This window comes from Podarcis gaigeae (genome assembly GCF_964106915.1).
Source record: "Podarcis gaigeae genome assembly, chromosome: 9".
Taxonomy (NCBI): Eukaryota; Metazoa; Chordata; class Lepidosauria; order Squamata; family Lacertidae; genus Podarcis; species Podarcis gaigeae.
This window is the reverse complement of record NC_139685.1, coordinates 20,447,492-20,463,834: the sequence shown is the minus strand read 5'-3', so window position 1 is coordinate 20,463,834 and position 16,343 is coordinate 20,447,492. Positions and strand designations below refer to the sequence as shown.

General features: G+C 41.1%; 2 protein-coding genes across 14 annotated transcripts in view; one reads left to right on the top strand and one right to left on the bottom strand.

Moving 5' to 3' along the window:
* The window catches only part of ZAR1 (zygote arrest 1), a 30,352-nt gene extending 26,910 nt beyond the window's left edge, over positions 1 to 3,442 (top strand). The window contains exon 4 of the mRNA XM_083755055.1: positions 3,130 to 3,442. Within this exon, the coding sequence (XP_083611181.1) occupies positions 3,130 to 3,186 (57 nt within the window). The 3' untranslated portion in view covers positions 3,187 to 3,442. The remainder of the gene's footprint in view (positions 1 to 3,129) is intronic.
* Positions 1 to 16,343, bottom strand: part of FRYL (FRY like transcription coactivator) — a 149,005-nt gene that overhangs the window by 17,092 nt on the left and 115,570 nt on the right. For all 13 annotated transcript variants that reach the window (XM_083754772.1, XM_083754769.1, XM_083754771.1 and 10 more), the window contains 9 exons: positions 15,423 to 15,520; positions 14,363 to 14,533; positions 12,710 to 12,850; positions 10,158 to 10,355; positions 9,272 to 9,433; positions 8,520 to 8,594; positions 8,184 to 8,360; positions 4,420 to 4,620; positions 1,898 to 2,068 (listed from right to left, as the gene is read on the bottom strand). In XM_083754772.1, the coding sequence (XP_083610898.1) occupies positions 1,898 to 2,068; positions 4,420 to 4,620; positions 8,184 to 8,360; positions 8,520 to 8,594; positions 9,272 to 9,433; positions 10,158 to 10,355; positions 12,710 to 12,850; positions 14,363 to 14,533; positions 15,423 to 15,520 (1,394 nt within the window). The remainder of the gene's footprint in view (positions 1 to 1,897; positions 2,069 to 4,419; positions 4,621 to 8,183; positions 8,361 to 8,519; positions 8,595 to 9,271; positions 9,434 to 10,157; positions 10,356 to 12,709; positions 12,851 to 14,362; positions 14,534 to 15,422; positions 15,521 to 16,343) is intronic.

The window sequence follows — 16,343 nt, the reverse complement described above, 5'->3', positions numbered from 1 at the left end:
AACCCCATAACTGATAGCCTATGAAATGTGAGGTGTGACAGGTATGGGAATAGCTCCAATGAAGCAGGATCCTAAAGTGAGATTGTTCCTTGCAAGTGCAGCTATCTAGAGAGATCCATTAGGATCAGCTGTGCTCGACAATTTGGCCCTGGGAACTCCCCAGTGCAGTCAAGGCAGCTCTTCTGAAGTAGGATGCATGGAAACCATTTGCTAAAACACAGCTTTCTTCCTCTGCCAAGCAGCTTGTTGCTGTGAGTGTGCTGTCAAAGAGGCATTGCTCCACTAGTGCAAAGCGGTTTGCATTGAAACGGCTTGCGGAAATGGGAGGGAGCTCTTGTTTGCACAAGCCGTTTCAATGCAAACCACTCTGTGCTAATGGGGGAACCCCCTTTGAAACTGCACACCTTCAAAGAAGGCCACTGCAACTGCCCATCAGCCGAACTTTGACAGGTGTCATCATCAGATGCCATTATGACGCCAGGTGATTGACTGGTGGGTGGCCACATCCATCTGTCAAAACTGGCCTATGGAAGGTGGGGTACTTAGGCCTAAATACAGTGGCTGGATCCAGTTCCCCACCTCTACCTTAAGAGGCCATGAGCAGCAGTTGATTGCTTAGTTTTCTCTCCAGAGCTGTTCCCCCCACCCTCAGTTTGACTCCCTGGCACTATATTTGTATAAATTAACCATCCCAAAATACAGATGTGCCTTCACATTGTCCAGATTGGATGTGATGCCCTCTGCCGTACTTGAGGGCAGATACCGAAGGATTCCAACTGAGAAGCGACTCTGCCCCTGTGGAGATGGTAAGCTGGAAATAGTGGCTCATGTTCTCCTGTCTTGCCCCCTTTATAAAGACCTGAGGAATGAGATCATCACCCCACTCCTACCTACCATCCCAGGCCACCCATCTGAGGTCACATCGTTCTTCCTGTTGTCAGATCAGAATGATCAGACAACAGCAAAGGTTGCTAGGTTTATCGAGGGTGCAATGAGATTAAGGGCCACTATTTGAACGATGGTCTTGGTCATTTGATGGTCCTTTTTATCCATTGTTATTGTTTTTTAATTGTATATATTGCTTGTTTTATGTTGCTACGGCCGTTGGCTAATGCAAATAAAGTTTATCTATCTATCTATCCATCCATCCATCCATCCATCCATCCATCCATCCAGAGTTGTCTTATGATGGCTCTGAGTGGCTCAGGAAAAGAGGAAAAACAATATGGCATTAACTATTCTTGTACACATTAGTTTAACTATTAACTGTTAGTTTTTTCCAGTAAGAACTACAGATCAGAGATGGACTGCCTCATCTTTGAAGTTATTGCATATTTAAAAAAAATGTTTGCAATGGCAAACACAAACTTAAAATACTCACTGATTTCTTATCAGCTACCAGGTGGGAATCTGACTTACTCCATATAGCATTTCCATTAAGAGAAAAAAATGCCACTAGCATAGATCTCCTGTTCAAATGGACTAGCTGAATCAACCAGTTGCTAACACAGCTGGCCTGAGGTTCAAATTTCAATTAAAGCACCCAATCACAAAGACAAAGCAAAAATGGGGGGAGGAGAAAGGGGGGAGGGAAGACCACAGGAAGATAATTGCTGCATCCAGAAAACCATCTTGCTTATTCAATTATTGTTCTGCACCACAAAATATCCACTATTAGCCCTCAAACCTATTTTTAATCTTTGGTGAACATCTTTAGTTCACGAAGGAAATGATTGGTTTCCAGAAAACATTCTCGTTCCCTTATGCCACCACAACCGGTTCAATTAAACAATCAATTACAGAAGAAAATGCTTTCGGAAAGGAAGCAAAGAGATACTATACAGTGCTAGAAAGAGCCCAAATCAGCCATGCACCAGCAGCCCACATTATTCCCCACCTCAGGCAGCTGGTTGCTAGCATTATCTAGAGGGGAAACCTCCAAACTTGGGGTCTCAGATCTGATTTGAAGCACTTCTTCCGTTCCAACACTGCTAGTGGAATCTTGAGACTGTAGCAGCGACCCAGAATTATCTAGTGCTGTGTCATCAGCAGCTGAGTCACTGTTTACCTAAGGAGACAAAAATAAAACAAGGATCAGCAGAAAAAATAAACACAAACACCTCCAGCTAATTACAAAGCAAAATACAGGCAAAGATTTGCACTAATGAATTCAGTTACCACCTTGTGTATATCTACCACATTGGAAACACGTATTGAGGATTGGAATGTTTTTATTCTTAAAGCAAAAGGCACATTTCCATTGATAAAACACAATGGAAACACACTTTCCATTTTTATTTATTTTTTAAAAATCTTAAATCCAAAAAGGAACTCAAGATGGCTGAAAATCAGAAACATCATACAATATTTAAAACATTTCTCTCAGAAATCAGGAGGACCAAAATTGTAATAAGGAATGGGGGAAATTTATGATTTATCATAAAAACCATTGTAAACAGTTAAAATCGTTAGTAGGACTGGAATAACACTTGTAGTTTAAAGTTGAATTTTGAATATAATGGAGATGGAAAAGATTTGGATTATTGTAAAATATGCAGGAGGAAACTGATTAACAATAGGACCCACAGAGGGAAGGAGGGAGGTCCAGGGGGTTCTTTGGAATCTTTTTTTTTATGTTGTATCTTGGATATGGATTGTAAAATATTAATCTGAAAAACCAACTAAATAATTATTTTTTAAAATTTCTCTCTCACATACCCCATTACAGTAGATCCTCGGCTTACGTTATCCTCGGGTAACGTAAACTTTGGGTTATGAAAGCGGCAAGCCTGGAAGTATATTTCCGGGTTTTGCCACTCGCACATGCGCAGAAGTGCTCTACATGCTGAGCACATGCGCAGAAGTGGCACCCCCGGTTGCGGAAACCTCAGGAACCAACCGGAGCTCCGGAACGGATCCCGTCCACAACCGGAGATACCACTGTACTAAAAAACAGGGTAATAAAACTTCAATATTACCATTGGAACTGAACAACAATTAATGGGACCACTAGTGAGAATTGGGTAGGTATTAAAATGAGCAGGAACCACAGAATATTTAACTGAAAGTCTTTTACAAGAGCCATGTTGTTGTAGCCTGACATATCTCAGTTGGCAAGGGGTGAGCAAGTTATGCCAGAGCAGCATTCAGTGGATCACTCCTGTTAGCTGTCATTCAGGCAACTAGGAGGAGGAGAGCCAGAGGCTGCATACCAACTTATCCAGTCACTGGGGTCAGTTGGTCAAGCCATCCAGGACGTGACACAGCCTGCATCTGGTGGAAACCAGGGTCTTTTTGGTGCCCTCTTTATGGAATCATCTCTCTGAATTGAGGCAGGTGCCAAAGCCAGAAGCCGCTTGATATGAGCGGCAGCGCTTGCTTCCCAATAGGAGTGCTGCTGCCCATTACTGGGAAAGGGGCAAGATAGGAGGGAAGTTGATGTGGTCAAAAGGGACGCAGGTGGCGCTGTGGGTTAAAGCCTCAGCGCCTAGGACTTGCCGATTGAAAGGTCGGCGGTTCGAATCCCTGCGGCGGGGTGCGCTCCCGCTGCTCGGTCCCAGCGCCTGCCAACCTAGCAGTTCGAAAGCACCTCCGGGTGCAAGTAGATAAATAGGGACCGCTTACCAGCGGGAAGGTAAACGGCGTTTCCGTGTGCGGCTCTGGCTCGCCAGAGCAGCGATGTCACGCTGGCCACGTGACCCGGAAGTGTCTCCGGACAGCGCTGGCCCCTGGCCTCTTAAGTGAGATGGGCGCACAACCCCAGAGTCTGTCAAGACTGGCCCGTACGGGCAGGGGTACCTTTACCTTTACCTTTTGATGTGGTCAATGTGCTTTGCAGTCTCTTTGGTGGAAGTGCCACAGGACCAGACCAGGGGAGCTGCTTCTAATTGACACTGGTATTAAATTTAGGCACCTGCCGATTACACCTGTGTAGGCCACATCTAGCTTTTAATACAGACTGGTTTCAATTTGCCTCGGATTGGTTGCTCCTCTTTTGTACATCTGTGTCCATTGTTGTGCATTCTTGTTAACTCTGTACAGTGGTACCTTGGTTGTCGAACGGCTTGGCTCCTGAACAAATTGGCTCCCGAACACCACAAACCCAGAAGTGAGTATTCCAGCTCGCAAAGGTTTTTTGGAAGCCGAACGTTCAACGCAGCTTCCGATTTGAGTGCAGGAAGCTCCTGCAGCCAATCGGAAGCCGCAGCCAAGTTATGCTAACTTGAGATTTTTACAGAAGGCCAGTACAGAAATATTTTAAATAAATAGATACTGCTGTACTTAAAAGACCACACTTCTGCACGCCTTCTGCTGAAGAGAGACCAAGTCAAAACTCTGAATAATTTACACACTTGATAGTACCATTCGAAGGTTAAAACAAGGAGAAACCAGATTATTATCTGAGAATAAATGTTTTACCATCTGTGATCGTGATAGTATCTGACTTGCGGTCAGGGCTTCTTCCTCTGAAGATTCATCAGTATCTTCCTGATTGGTCAAGTTCAAGCTCGGGGTACTACCAGAATACTGATATTCTTGGAGTGATGGTGTGTCTCCCTTGTCAATACTATCCAGGGAACGCCTGCGGACTCCCCAATTGAAGTTGTCCATACTTTCACCCTGTAATAAAGGTAATGTTTATTCTAAGCTCTCAGAATACACATAATACTGAAATGAACACAGCAAAACAAAGCCACACAAATACTGAATTAATTGGGAGCAGAGTTTCAATCAGCCCTTCAAGTTAATTGGATATATAAATTCAATTAATGTTGTTTGTATTCAAAGTGTTTTAATACATGGCAAAAACAATTTCCTTAATGTTCCCTTGCAGATACCTTGTGTCTGGATGGCAATAGCTCAGTGTATTATTTTCTGTAGCCATATATTCTTAGCAATACAAGGTATCTGACTACCAAGCACAGACAGACAAATACATCACAGATGACAAGAGATGAAACAAGCCACTGCACCAGGCTGCAACTTACCTGCAGCTCCTGGTTCGCAAAAAGAAAAACACACATAATTAGAACGAGGACAAACACTTAAAGATACTTTATAATGGGGGCATTTTCTATACTGTATGCTTGCCAACAGTAGAAGACTGATTCAAGCTCTGGAAAAGCTTTTGCCAAAAACCCCTAACATTTCATTTTCTCCACATTGCAGTAAAATCAGCTAAAAAAAACATTACGAGACAAACACTGAAAACAAGATGGCTATGGTACATTTTCTCGGTGTAACATATATTAAAACAAATTTAGCGAATTGTTTGAAGGTAACACAGATGAGATTTTAAATTGACTTTATCTACATTTACAGGACAAACTATAGAATGCATAAATTTTACTCACAGTGCAGGAAAGCATAAATGTTTTTAGATCGTGTTATGATTATTCATGTCCTCAAAACATGAATGTTTTCTTCAATCCTGAAGTAAAGAACTTTTTGATTCCTTGCTAGGAATGGGAATGTGTTTTAATAGCAGCTTGCTTATGGGCCTCTTTGAATGCTACCCCTATGTCAAAGGTGGCTAACCTTTGACTCTTCAAAGGTTGCTGGATTACAAACCATCATCCCTGACCCCTGGGTCATGCTGACTGAGGCTGCTGGGAGATGGGAGTCCAACAACATCTGGAAGGCCACAAGTACCCCTAGCACAGCTAAGAAATGTACCAATTTTTTCCATGTATAAGATGCCCCCATGTATAAGACGACCCCTATTTTTTGAGCCCAAAATTAAGAAATAAATATTTTAAACACCAAACAGAACAACTTTGATATTTTCTTAAATATTGAAAACACCGGTATATTTAGCACCGTATAGTTAAACATCACACTGTGAGGCAAGCTGTGTAATGGCGGCTGCTCCTGTCAGCTCAGTGTAACTCCACTGTAGCTGCAGCTCCAGCTGTCCCACTTGTGTGTTGCACTTTTGTCATGGTATTTACGGTATGTACCATATTTACTCCATGAGCGCTGGCAGATGTGAACGCTGATCGAGGAGCTGCGACTGCCAGAGCTGCCTGAGTGAGTGTGCTTGGGAATTGGGGGGTCTGGGTAGCCAGGGGGTGGCTGCGGGAACCAGGTGGAAGGGACAGTGTCCGGAGTGGGGACTGATGGGGGGGAGGGAGGTACCAGACCAGGGTTTGTCATGAGGCTGGGGGGAAAGAATATAGATGGCGGCATGTATTTATTTATATTTTAAATTGCAACATTCCGTGTATAAGACGACCCCAATTTTATACACAGAAAAATACGGTATTTCATCAAAAGCTGTGGTCCACCAGTAATACATTGTCCTGTCCTGTAGCATTATTATTATAAATATTTATGTATTAAGGAGTCTGAGCCCCCACCCTTTCCATTACTGTGAGGCTCCTGATGTTTGGAGGTCCTAGAAATGAGACTAGTCAACCTATTGTTAAATTCACTGTTAACAGGAAAGGCTGGAATGTCCCCTACAAACAAAACAGGTCAACTGCTCAATCACGGATGGTGCAGCTGGAAAGCCTCCATGTTTGCTCCTCAATGTTTCTGACACTCAAGTTGTACCCTTCCCACAGTTTGAGAACTCCTAGCTCTATTAATGAGATAAGTTCTCTTACACTCAACTGGTACGACTGGTCTAAGCCAACTGAACTTGGAGGTACTTATATAAAAGATAATGCAAATATCTTCCATAGCAAATGAATGTAAAAATAAATATATCCAATTTTTCTTTCTCCCTCTCCTACTCCTTGTGTGTGTGTGTATATATATATCTGCAACATATTCCACTTGCATGTGGCTTGTTTAAAAGTGAGAAAAAGAAGCGAAATTTTCCTTTAAGAGTCAAAATTAATAATGCTAGTGAGAATTTCATCTCGTATTAAGGCTTTGGGACACTTATGGGAAGGCGATTTCCCATGTTCTCTCTGATCTTGGGACCCTTTAAATTCACTATTATTTTGATGAATGCATGAGTGAGAGCTCCTTCACTGGCTTCAGTATCACTATGGCTTTATGCCTGCAACATCTTCACAGATGTGGAACTACCTGCAAGCAGGTAAACCTATTTTCATGAGAGTTCTAAATAAAAACTGGAGTGTTTATGAAGTTCTGAATTGTGAAGGAAATCCATAACTTCTTTGGCTAAAAATGTAATTGAAGAGGGTTCATACACATCTACTTGAAGCAAAGCTCTGGGTCCTGCAGCATCCTTATGTTACAATTTTAGAATAAAAATTGCTTACAGGCTATACCTGTAATTTAAACCTTCTGTGTGAGGATCAACCCTTTACCAGGGCTGTATGTATTCCATGATCACACTGTAAAATGCAGAAATAGCTAATGAACACCAGATAATAGCAACCTCATCTCTATTAGAAGCAAAATTATACAAATAAAGAAATATATACACTTTTGCCTTTTTAAAAATATAGAGACATGATTCTGCCTTCCTTGAAAAAGGAACTACTGGTTATTCTAATTGCTGAATATACACAACTCTGCCCTTAATCTTCCATAATGTGCATTATTATTTGAAACTAGCCCATGCCAGAAATATTATGTATAGCAAGTCCAATTATAAAAAAGATATTCTGCTATCTCTTTTTTCTGCCTGTACTTTTGAAACCTTTAGAAAAAATGTGGCTTACAGTATAGCATTGCATTGGTCCCTAAATATGATTTCCATGCACTGCAATGTTATCTTGCATACTGGAACAGTTAAGTTTTGCTACTTCAAAACAGAAAAAATGCAGATAAAGATGACAAATGCACCATGAAACCAGATACAGTGTGAATGGCTAAAGGTCAAAGCAATTCCAACATAAACCTTTTGCCAAGATAGTATTATAGCATACCATGAGAATAGCATTTCATTTAAAATGTTCAATGGGATAACTTTTGCTCAGGCGTTGATGGTACTAAAGGCTATACTTCATGCTCTGTATAGTTCCACTGTAGTTTTAGAAAATAACTTTTCTTGCTATGTCAAAGAGCATGGAATCTTGGACAACCTGCTCTTCCAAGAAAGATATCTCAATTTTGCTAAACTATGGCATTTGCTAGATTTATCAAAGGCTTTGATTAAATACAGTACATCAAAATGGAATGAATAAGGTCCCCAAACCTTTCTTTGCTTGAAGGATAGCCTTGTGGAAAAGTCTCAAAGTGGAACTACTGCTGTATGGACTTACCTCTGCATCTTCCAGTTCAACATCTAGAAAGTCAAAGTCTTTAAAAACTCCAAACTGCTGTTCACTGGTATTATCTTCTACAGCCACTTCCTCTTCCTGAATTACTTCTTCTGTTGCTGAAATAAGACTAGTTTGTTGGTCCCCAACTTCCAAGTCTTCATTAGAAGAAAAGACAACCTAGAAGGATATCCATAATATAATGTAACAATACAGACAAGGAGTTTTCTTTCTTAATGATGCACCACTGAAAAATTAGGAGTGAGTCAAGGCAACTTGAAATCACATTAACCGCTATAATATGTCAAACCTCAGCATCTGGAATCTACAGTTACTTACAGATGGATTTTTGGGAAGACCGGATTCTGGACCACACAGAGAAAGTACATTCATTAGCTTCTCCCTGGTTCTCCGCTGGAAAAAATGGAAACAATGTCACTTATCAGAGACAAAAGGGTTTTGATTATGCAGGTGTGCCCCCACCACACTTATGCGGGGGTTACGTTCTGGACCCCCACGTGCATAAGTGACTTTTGTGTGAGCACATTCTAAAAAGCCTCTAAATGCCTGTTTTTTCCTTTCTCTCCTGTTCTCTCTCCCTTCAACTCTGTCTTCAGCTAGACTTGAAGCTCTGGGGCTGGGCTGGAGACTGGAGGCCGCACAGAAAAGCTGCTACTGCTGTGCTTTTGTGTGTGTCAACTGCTAGGCAGGGAGGCTGAGCAGCCTAAACAAAGCCCCGCTGTGCCTCTGAACTCTTTAGGGCTTCCTCTGCCCTCGTTGCAGTCCTCTTTGGGCTCCAGGGAGGGTCTCCTTGCAAGCCATGAGGAATCTCCTGCTCTCTCCCGCCATTTCCTGGTTTGAATCTATATTTATTTCCCAGTGCCACATGTCTACACGGTCATGCACAAAGTGATTGTTGGGGGGGGGGGCACCTGTGCTATCATATTCAATTAGCTGATATTCCCAAATGTTGAAGTCATATTTGTTGTTAATAGTGCATATTACCATTGCTAGAGAAAATGCTATAACACCCCTCCCCCCGCAATATTGTGAAGACCTAGGGAATGTGATGTTACTTCCAGGTAACTCACCTGGGACAACTGTGGCCTCTTCCAGCTGACAGGTACCAAGCCATTAGAATTTGATCCTGAGGAAGTTGAAGAAGTGCTCCTTGTAACAGCAATGACTTTAGGCTTTCCATTTCTGCCAGCTGCACTGTGCTGATCGCCATACTTGTTCCCAATAATTGGTGTCTATAAAGTGAAGAAATATATAAATGTGTGCAAGAAGATCCATGGACTGCAAGAAGCGCAAACCTCTCCATTCTTAAGGAAATCAGCCCTGAGTGCTCACTGGATGGACAGATCCTGAAGCTGAGGCTCCAATACTTTGGCCACCTCATGAGAAAACTCCCTAGAAAAGACCCTGATGTTGGGAAAGATGGAGGGCACAAGGAGAAGGGGACAACAGAGGACGAGATGGTTGGATAGTGTTCTTGAAGCTACCAGCATGAGTTTGACCAATGTGCGGGAGGCAGTGGAAGACAGGAGTGCCTGGCGTGCTCTGGTCCATGGGGTCACGAAGAGTCGGATATGACTAAACGACTAAACAACAAGAAATTCTTCAGCTGAGCACATCTGCCTTACAATTCTCACTTTCATTGTGTATTGCAAGGCAGGGCAAAGGGCATCTTGTGGGGAGATGGGGACTGTTGGCATTATCACTTCTGAGGTTCCTCTGTGACGTTGCAGGGGGGTCCGCACTGCACCATGGTTTACTGAGGAATGGTGGGCAATGAAGCAAGCTGGGAGATGACTGCAGTGCGGATAAGAGAAAACTCACTTCAAAAATAAGCATTCAGTAATGGCTTGCCTAAGCACCACTGTGAACCAGTTCCCAGTATTTGTTTAGTTTTTACAAAATACAGCCCAAGACAAAATTCTAAGCACAGAGATGTTATATTCAATATGCCCTTACCTCTGAAATGTCAAAATGAAAATCTAACGTTTTCCCTGGTAGTTCTTTGGAGACATTGTTAAATATTTTTGTAAATGAGATTTCAGGAGAGCTTATGTCGCCACCGTAAGACTTTGGAATATCATTAGGTACCACAAGACTTGCCGATCGAGATACCACCAGTTTCAAAATATTAAGGGCTTCCTTCCAGTATGGACTCTAACAGGGGAAGAAAAAAAGCATACATACTGCAGTTAATGTCAGTAAAAACAGAATTATAAGAAATTGCCTAACCTCACCTTTAAATGTGAACATGATCTGCATTAGTCATTAAAAAGACTGAGGAAAAATATATTAATATACTTCTAGAGAAATGAAGTTAAAATACTCAATTTATGAAACAGGTCAGTAGACCTTACCTCATATTAAATATATGACTGGGAACCTTAAGATATGGTAGTTTGCCATCTACTACTGGAAATGTTGGAGAATATCCACTGTGTATGCTATAATGTCTAGCACTTCGTATGCTATGTTAGAATCTAAGAAGCTTCTATAGTCATTTTTAAATCATCCGATTTGTTAATGTAACAGTATGCTCACAACATGACAGATGGAATAAGTGGCTTTTATTTTGCTAGAATGGCTGCTTCAGTTGTCTTGGTGTGATTTAGAAATGAATATACTAGTTCACATGGGGTCAGACTTCAAATTTTCTGGGAGCAATCAAGACAAGAGAACACAACGGGAAGACTCTAGGCTAAGTGCATTCTCCTTAATTTCATTGTGACAAGCCTCTAAACAGTGGATTCATCTGATTGAGAGGTCAGTAAAAGGAAAGGAAAAAGCAGAAATCATGTAGTGAGAGAAAGAGAAAAGAAAAGAAAAACAACGGGGCTTGCTTTTAATTTTATTGCAATATTTTTGAATCCTACAATTGTAAAGACTTCAACTTGAGGTTGACAAAAAGTATTAAAAACTAGAACCTTTTATCACAGCATGCCTTATCACAACCAACAAGCGCGCGCGCACACACACACACACACACACACACAAATGCCCATCACATACTGTGCAGATTCTGATTATCATGTATGGGCTTAATAAACTGATATCAACAAGCCTTCTGCTAATAGGTAGAACCCCTTTGATTAAGCCATGATTAAACCAGGAAGTGTCTAATTAACCATAGTTTTCCAGTTCAGAATAAACGGAGAAATACTGTTACTAACTTTGACACAAGCCAAGATACTAAAACAATGACCCTTCTGGTTTAATTGCAGCTTACACAAATTGGGCAGTGAACAGGCTGTACAAATGGACAAAAGATTCATTCATAGTTTGTCTTATTAAGCTCAGATATGATTGACTGAAGTAGGGGACTCTCCTTCAGAGCTGTAAATTCAGAACTGAGTAGATTGATATTCATATATCAAAACATTATTTAGTATTCTATAAATCACTGCCATATAATATATATTTATATTTTTCTTCTTACCAAGAACAGCTGGCACCCACCTTTTTTTTACTCCACCTAATCAACTTAGACTTTAATATCAACAATATGCAGATTACCAGCCTTTTATCTAGCTGAAGTATTGATTAAAAATATAGCCAATGAAGCAAAAGGTCCCTTAATATTCCATAAGAAAGGTTAGAGGTGAAAGGAGCAGATGGCAGGCTATAAGATCTCCAACTACATTGATCATCTACTTTGCTTAATGTTTCCTGACTAGAATACAATAACTTAAGTGCTTATCTATCAATGGCCAAAAATGCACAGAGATAGACACTAACCATTTTTTCTGGTTAATTAGGATCAACACATTTGTTGTGCTGTAGTTCAAAGGTAAAGGATAAAATTGGTAAAATGTATTCTGAAGTAATTGTATGCTCCAGGCATTCTTAACAACAACAACAGCAACAACAACAACAACAACCCTTCTGCAAAAAGCCTAAATATCTCCCAGGGATTATATTTTCAATGAAATCTTGAAAGCTATGCTTCTAAATGTAAAACAATGAACAAGTTACTGGGGCACAAGTTGATGTGTGTGCTATCTAATAAAGCAATGCATTCGGATTTCATCACAACAACTTCAGTAGCTATATCTATATGAGAAATGGCAACACAGGAAATAATTCAAGCATGCTTTTAACTTCAGTGTCTCTTCAATGACCTAGTGAGCATGAAAAAATATTATGCAGAATGTGGTTTCATGCATACAGTATTCCTTTTCCAGAGTTGTGTTTGGGAAGCCAATTTGCACATCTCTCACAGCTGAAAAATTGTACAGATTAAAATTCAAATCTGTACATATTATATCTGTGCACGTGATATCTGTAGTGTCCCAAATATTATCAGATAATTTAGAATATACATGCATTATTGCTACAGAGATGCTTTATGGGAATAAATAAAATGCATAAAATACATGCATTGATAAAATAGAACTGGGGCCCCACTGTTCACTAGGAAATTCTGTCTAGCATCTTTGGTCTGAGTAAGCGCAAAATATCAGTGAAAATATATAGTATACACATTTTCAAATTAGGTACTTCAAAATACTCACCTGAACATATTTACCAATGATTTTTATAATTTCCAAATTGAACTGCTTCACTGGTGCTGCAGACAGGTCAATGTGACTCAAAAGGCTGTAAATGATTTGCAGTAAAGATTGCTGCATGCTGGATAGACCTTTCTCTAGCAGCTAAAAACAAATGTATAAAAATTGATTTAATCTGTTGTCTTCAAAATAGCAGAAATTTGCTTTAAATTTGTAGTTTTGATTATGTGACATTTTTTTCTGATACTGGAAACAGAAAGCTATAACTAAACTGTATTTTCCAAGTCCAATATTTTTTTTAAGCAGTTCCAACCTACCACCTTAAAAGGGAAACCCACAGAATTTACCCACCAGGAAACCTGTCTGCTTGAGATCTGAAGCATACGTGTTTCTGTAGGGGAGACCCATGCAAATCCAGTGGCAGGAGCAGTGGACTAGCATTTGTATCACCCTAAATTTGCTGCCACTGCATCTCTTCTACTCTCCATCTCAGTATGCTGCAGTATGCTGGCTGCAGACTCAGCCAGATGATGGTCAGGTGGAGAGCACAGCAACACCAACCCATCCACAGTTACAACTAGCTAAGAGTATTGGACTGTGACCAGGGAGATGAGGGTTCAAATTCCCAATCAGCCATGAAGCTCACTGGGTAACCTTGGGCTAGTGACTGACTCTCAGCCTAAACTACCTCACAAGGTTATTGTGAGGAGCTCTATCTTGAGCTCCTTGGAGGAAAAGGTGGCATATAAATGTTACAAATATAAAATAAATAAATAGACACAGGGTTCCAGGTAAGGGGAGGGGGAAGAAGATGAAGGAACTGTCATTCTGGACTTTCTGTGGATAGCAGGGTTCCTGTCTCTTTCCAAATCATGAAACCAGGAGGGAGATAAGCTGTTTCACTGCATTGCCAAGTCAATAACATGAACCACATTGGAGTAGATCAATCTCTTACACAAGAAGAAAATCCCTTACTCCAAACCTATTTGACATTTATCTATGAAAGGACTAAATGCTCAGCTTTATTTAAGTGGGAAATAGTATAGCACAGGGATACGGGTGGCGCTGTGGGTTAAACCACAGAGCCTAGGACTTGCCGATCAGAAGGTCAGCGGTTCGAATCCCCGCAACGGGGTGAGCTCCCATTGCTCGGTCCCTGCTTCTCCCAACCCAGCAGTTCGAAAGCACGTCAAGTGCAAGTAGATAAATAGGTACCGCTCCAGCGGCAAGGTAAACGGCGTTTCCGTGCGCTGCACTGGTCCGCCTGAAGTGGCTTAGTCATGCTGGCCACATGACCCGGAAGCTGTACGCCGGCTCCCTCGGCCAATAAAGCAAGATGAGCGCTGCAACCCCAGAGTTGGCCACAACTGGACCTAATGGTCAGGGGTCCCTTTATCTTTTTAGTACAGCACAGGCATATCCAACAAGTAGATCACTGGCTCCCCCCCAAAGAAGCTGAACAACTGTGGTTCCCCTCAAAGCAGCTCAACATTTTACCTCCTCCATGAAAAAACTCAACAGCTTTGACCTGAACTCAAAAAAAGGGGGTAGATCACTGCCAGTTTTTAACTCTAGATCGCAGTCTCTTGGGAGTTGGCCACCCCTGGTATAGCACAATTGAGAGAGACACTTTAAATCATGTAAAATTTTCATTACCTCTGCAAGGTATGTTATAAGATTAAAAGTAGTTTCTGAGAAGGAGTCATGCAAGTATCTGCACACGACATTTATCCAGTTAGAACAGTCTCTGGAATAACTGTGTGTACTGTATAAACTCATCATATGAGCCAAATTAGCAAGCGTTGGGGACTTCTCCTCTGCACAAACCTATGAAAGACAAAAAGCCAAAATATTTTTTTAAGTGAACACCTTTTAAGTATAGTTTTTGAATTTTAAAAAGGTGAGGCCTTATAAGAAGCTTATGGTCAATAAAACTGAGGACGTTACTATGAAAATCTGTAAGACTGCTGGTATGCAGCAATACTGTTGGAAAACCAAATCATAAAGGCTACTTCTAGGTTTATATCCAATGAAGTGGATTGTACCAAAAATATATCGGTCATCAAACAAGGGTTTGCACTGTAGCATCAACTATCAAATCATTCAGTTATTTATCTACATCCTCTACAATGTTTGTCTTGCACATTATTTCCAATATCTGATGGTGTGATTTCTATCCCACCCAGCCCGCCACACCCTCAATAAAAAAGTGCTCCACCACATGGCCACATTAACATAACAATCAGGCCTACTTTTATTATACAAAGTAGCCTGAACTACCATTGCTGAATTGTTGCATAACATATTATCACTATTATGCGTCTCTAAAATTTTAATATTAAACTAAAATAGTCAGTTTGAAGAAACTCAGCTTCCCTAGATAAACTTCAGAATTGTTCTTGGTTTTGTGATATTTGCATAAAGTTTGACTCACAAACATTAAAGAAACACTTCTCCCCCCTTTGACTATTTTAAGAATAAATATGCCCTTTGGGAAGAAATTTAATTACACTTTGGCACCTCATTTAATGTGGTTTCCCAAGTGTTCTATCATTCATTCAGGCAGACTATTACTGCCTCACCCCTCCCTGCCTTGCCAACATACTGGAGAACAAATAGCTCATTAGTAAAAGCAGATGTTTAATCACATTTCCATCTTTGCCTTCACTATGGAAGCCAAAAGTAATTTTCTGAACGGTGTCAGTCTGCTACGTACCTTGGCTATTCTGTCGGCTGTTTCTTTACAGAACTGAGTTGGGTTATCAAAATGTTGGATTAGATGAGGCAATAAACACAAGATGTTAAGAGGAAATCCTGCACGGAAAAATATGAAGCGTAATTTATCTGTACAAAAACATTCCCGGTGTTTTCTGACCACTTTCTCCAAGAATTCTTACCCGGAAAAGCTATCTAAAACCAGTTAAGTATGAAACTTAATTCTCTGAGAAATCTTACTATATCATGCCATTATTACAATGTCTCTCTGTATAATATTTGTCTTTTACAAAAACTAAGATGAGCCTGCTGGATCATGCCAGTGGCTCATTTAGTCCAGCATCCTGTTCTTACTGTGGCTGCCCAGATGCTTATAGGAAGTGGGCAAGCAAGACCTGAGGGCAACAGCACTCTCTTCTCCTGCGGGGTCTGGCAACCGGTCTTCAGAAGCATACTGCCTTTAAAGCTAGAGGTGGACAGTGGATTGTTGTCCTGGTGATTGTCTGAGCTGCTAAGGGAAGTAAGTAGTACACAGACTGACCCTTGCAGGAATCGACCTCAGCGCTCAAATGGGTCACCTCAGGAGGAGCAGGATGGAAGGAGGAGTAAGAGAGAGGAAAGAAATTGGGGAGCGGTGGAGAGGAGGAGAGATATTGCTGCCTTTTGGTAAGAAACTGTGGGAGGGAGAGAGCGTATTCTGGGAGGTGAGAGGAGATATTCTGCCCCTCGTGGGGTGAGATACTGTGATCTGAAGAAGAAAGGACACATTGCAGTCTTGGGGAAGGAAACAGAATCAAGGAGATGGAGGTCAGTGAGTGGAGTGACAAGGGAATATAGTCTTAATCTAGTTCTGGTATCTTTTTCCTCTGCACTGTTATGAACTCTTCTAGTGCACCATTCGTTTTTCAAGTCAGTTTTACAC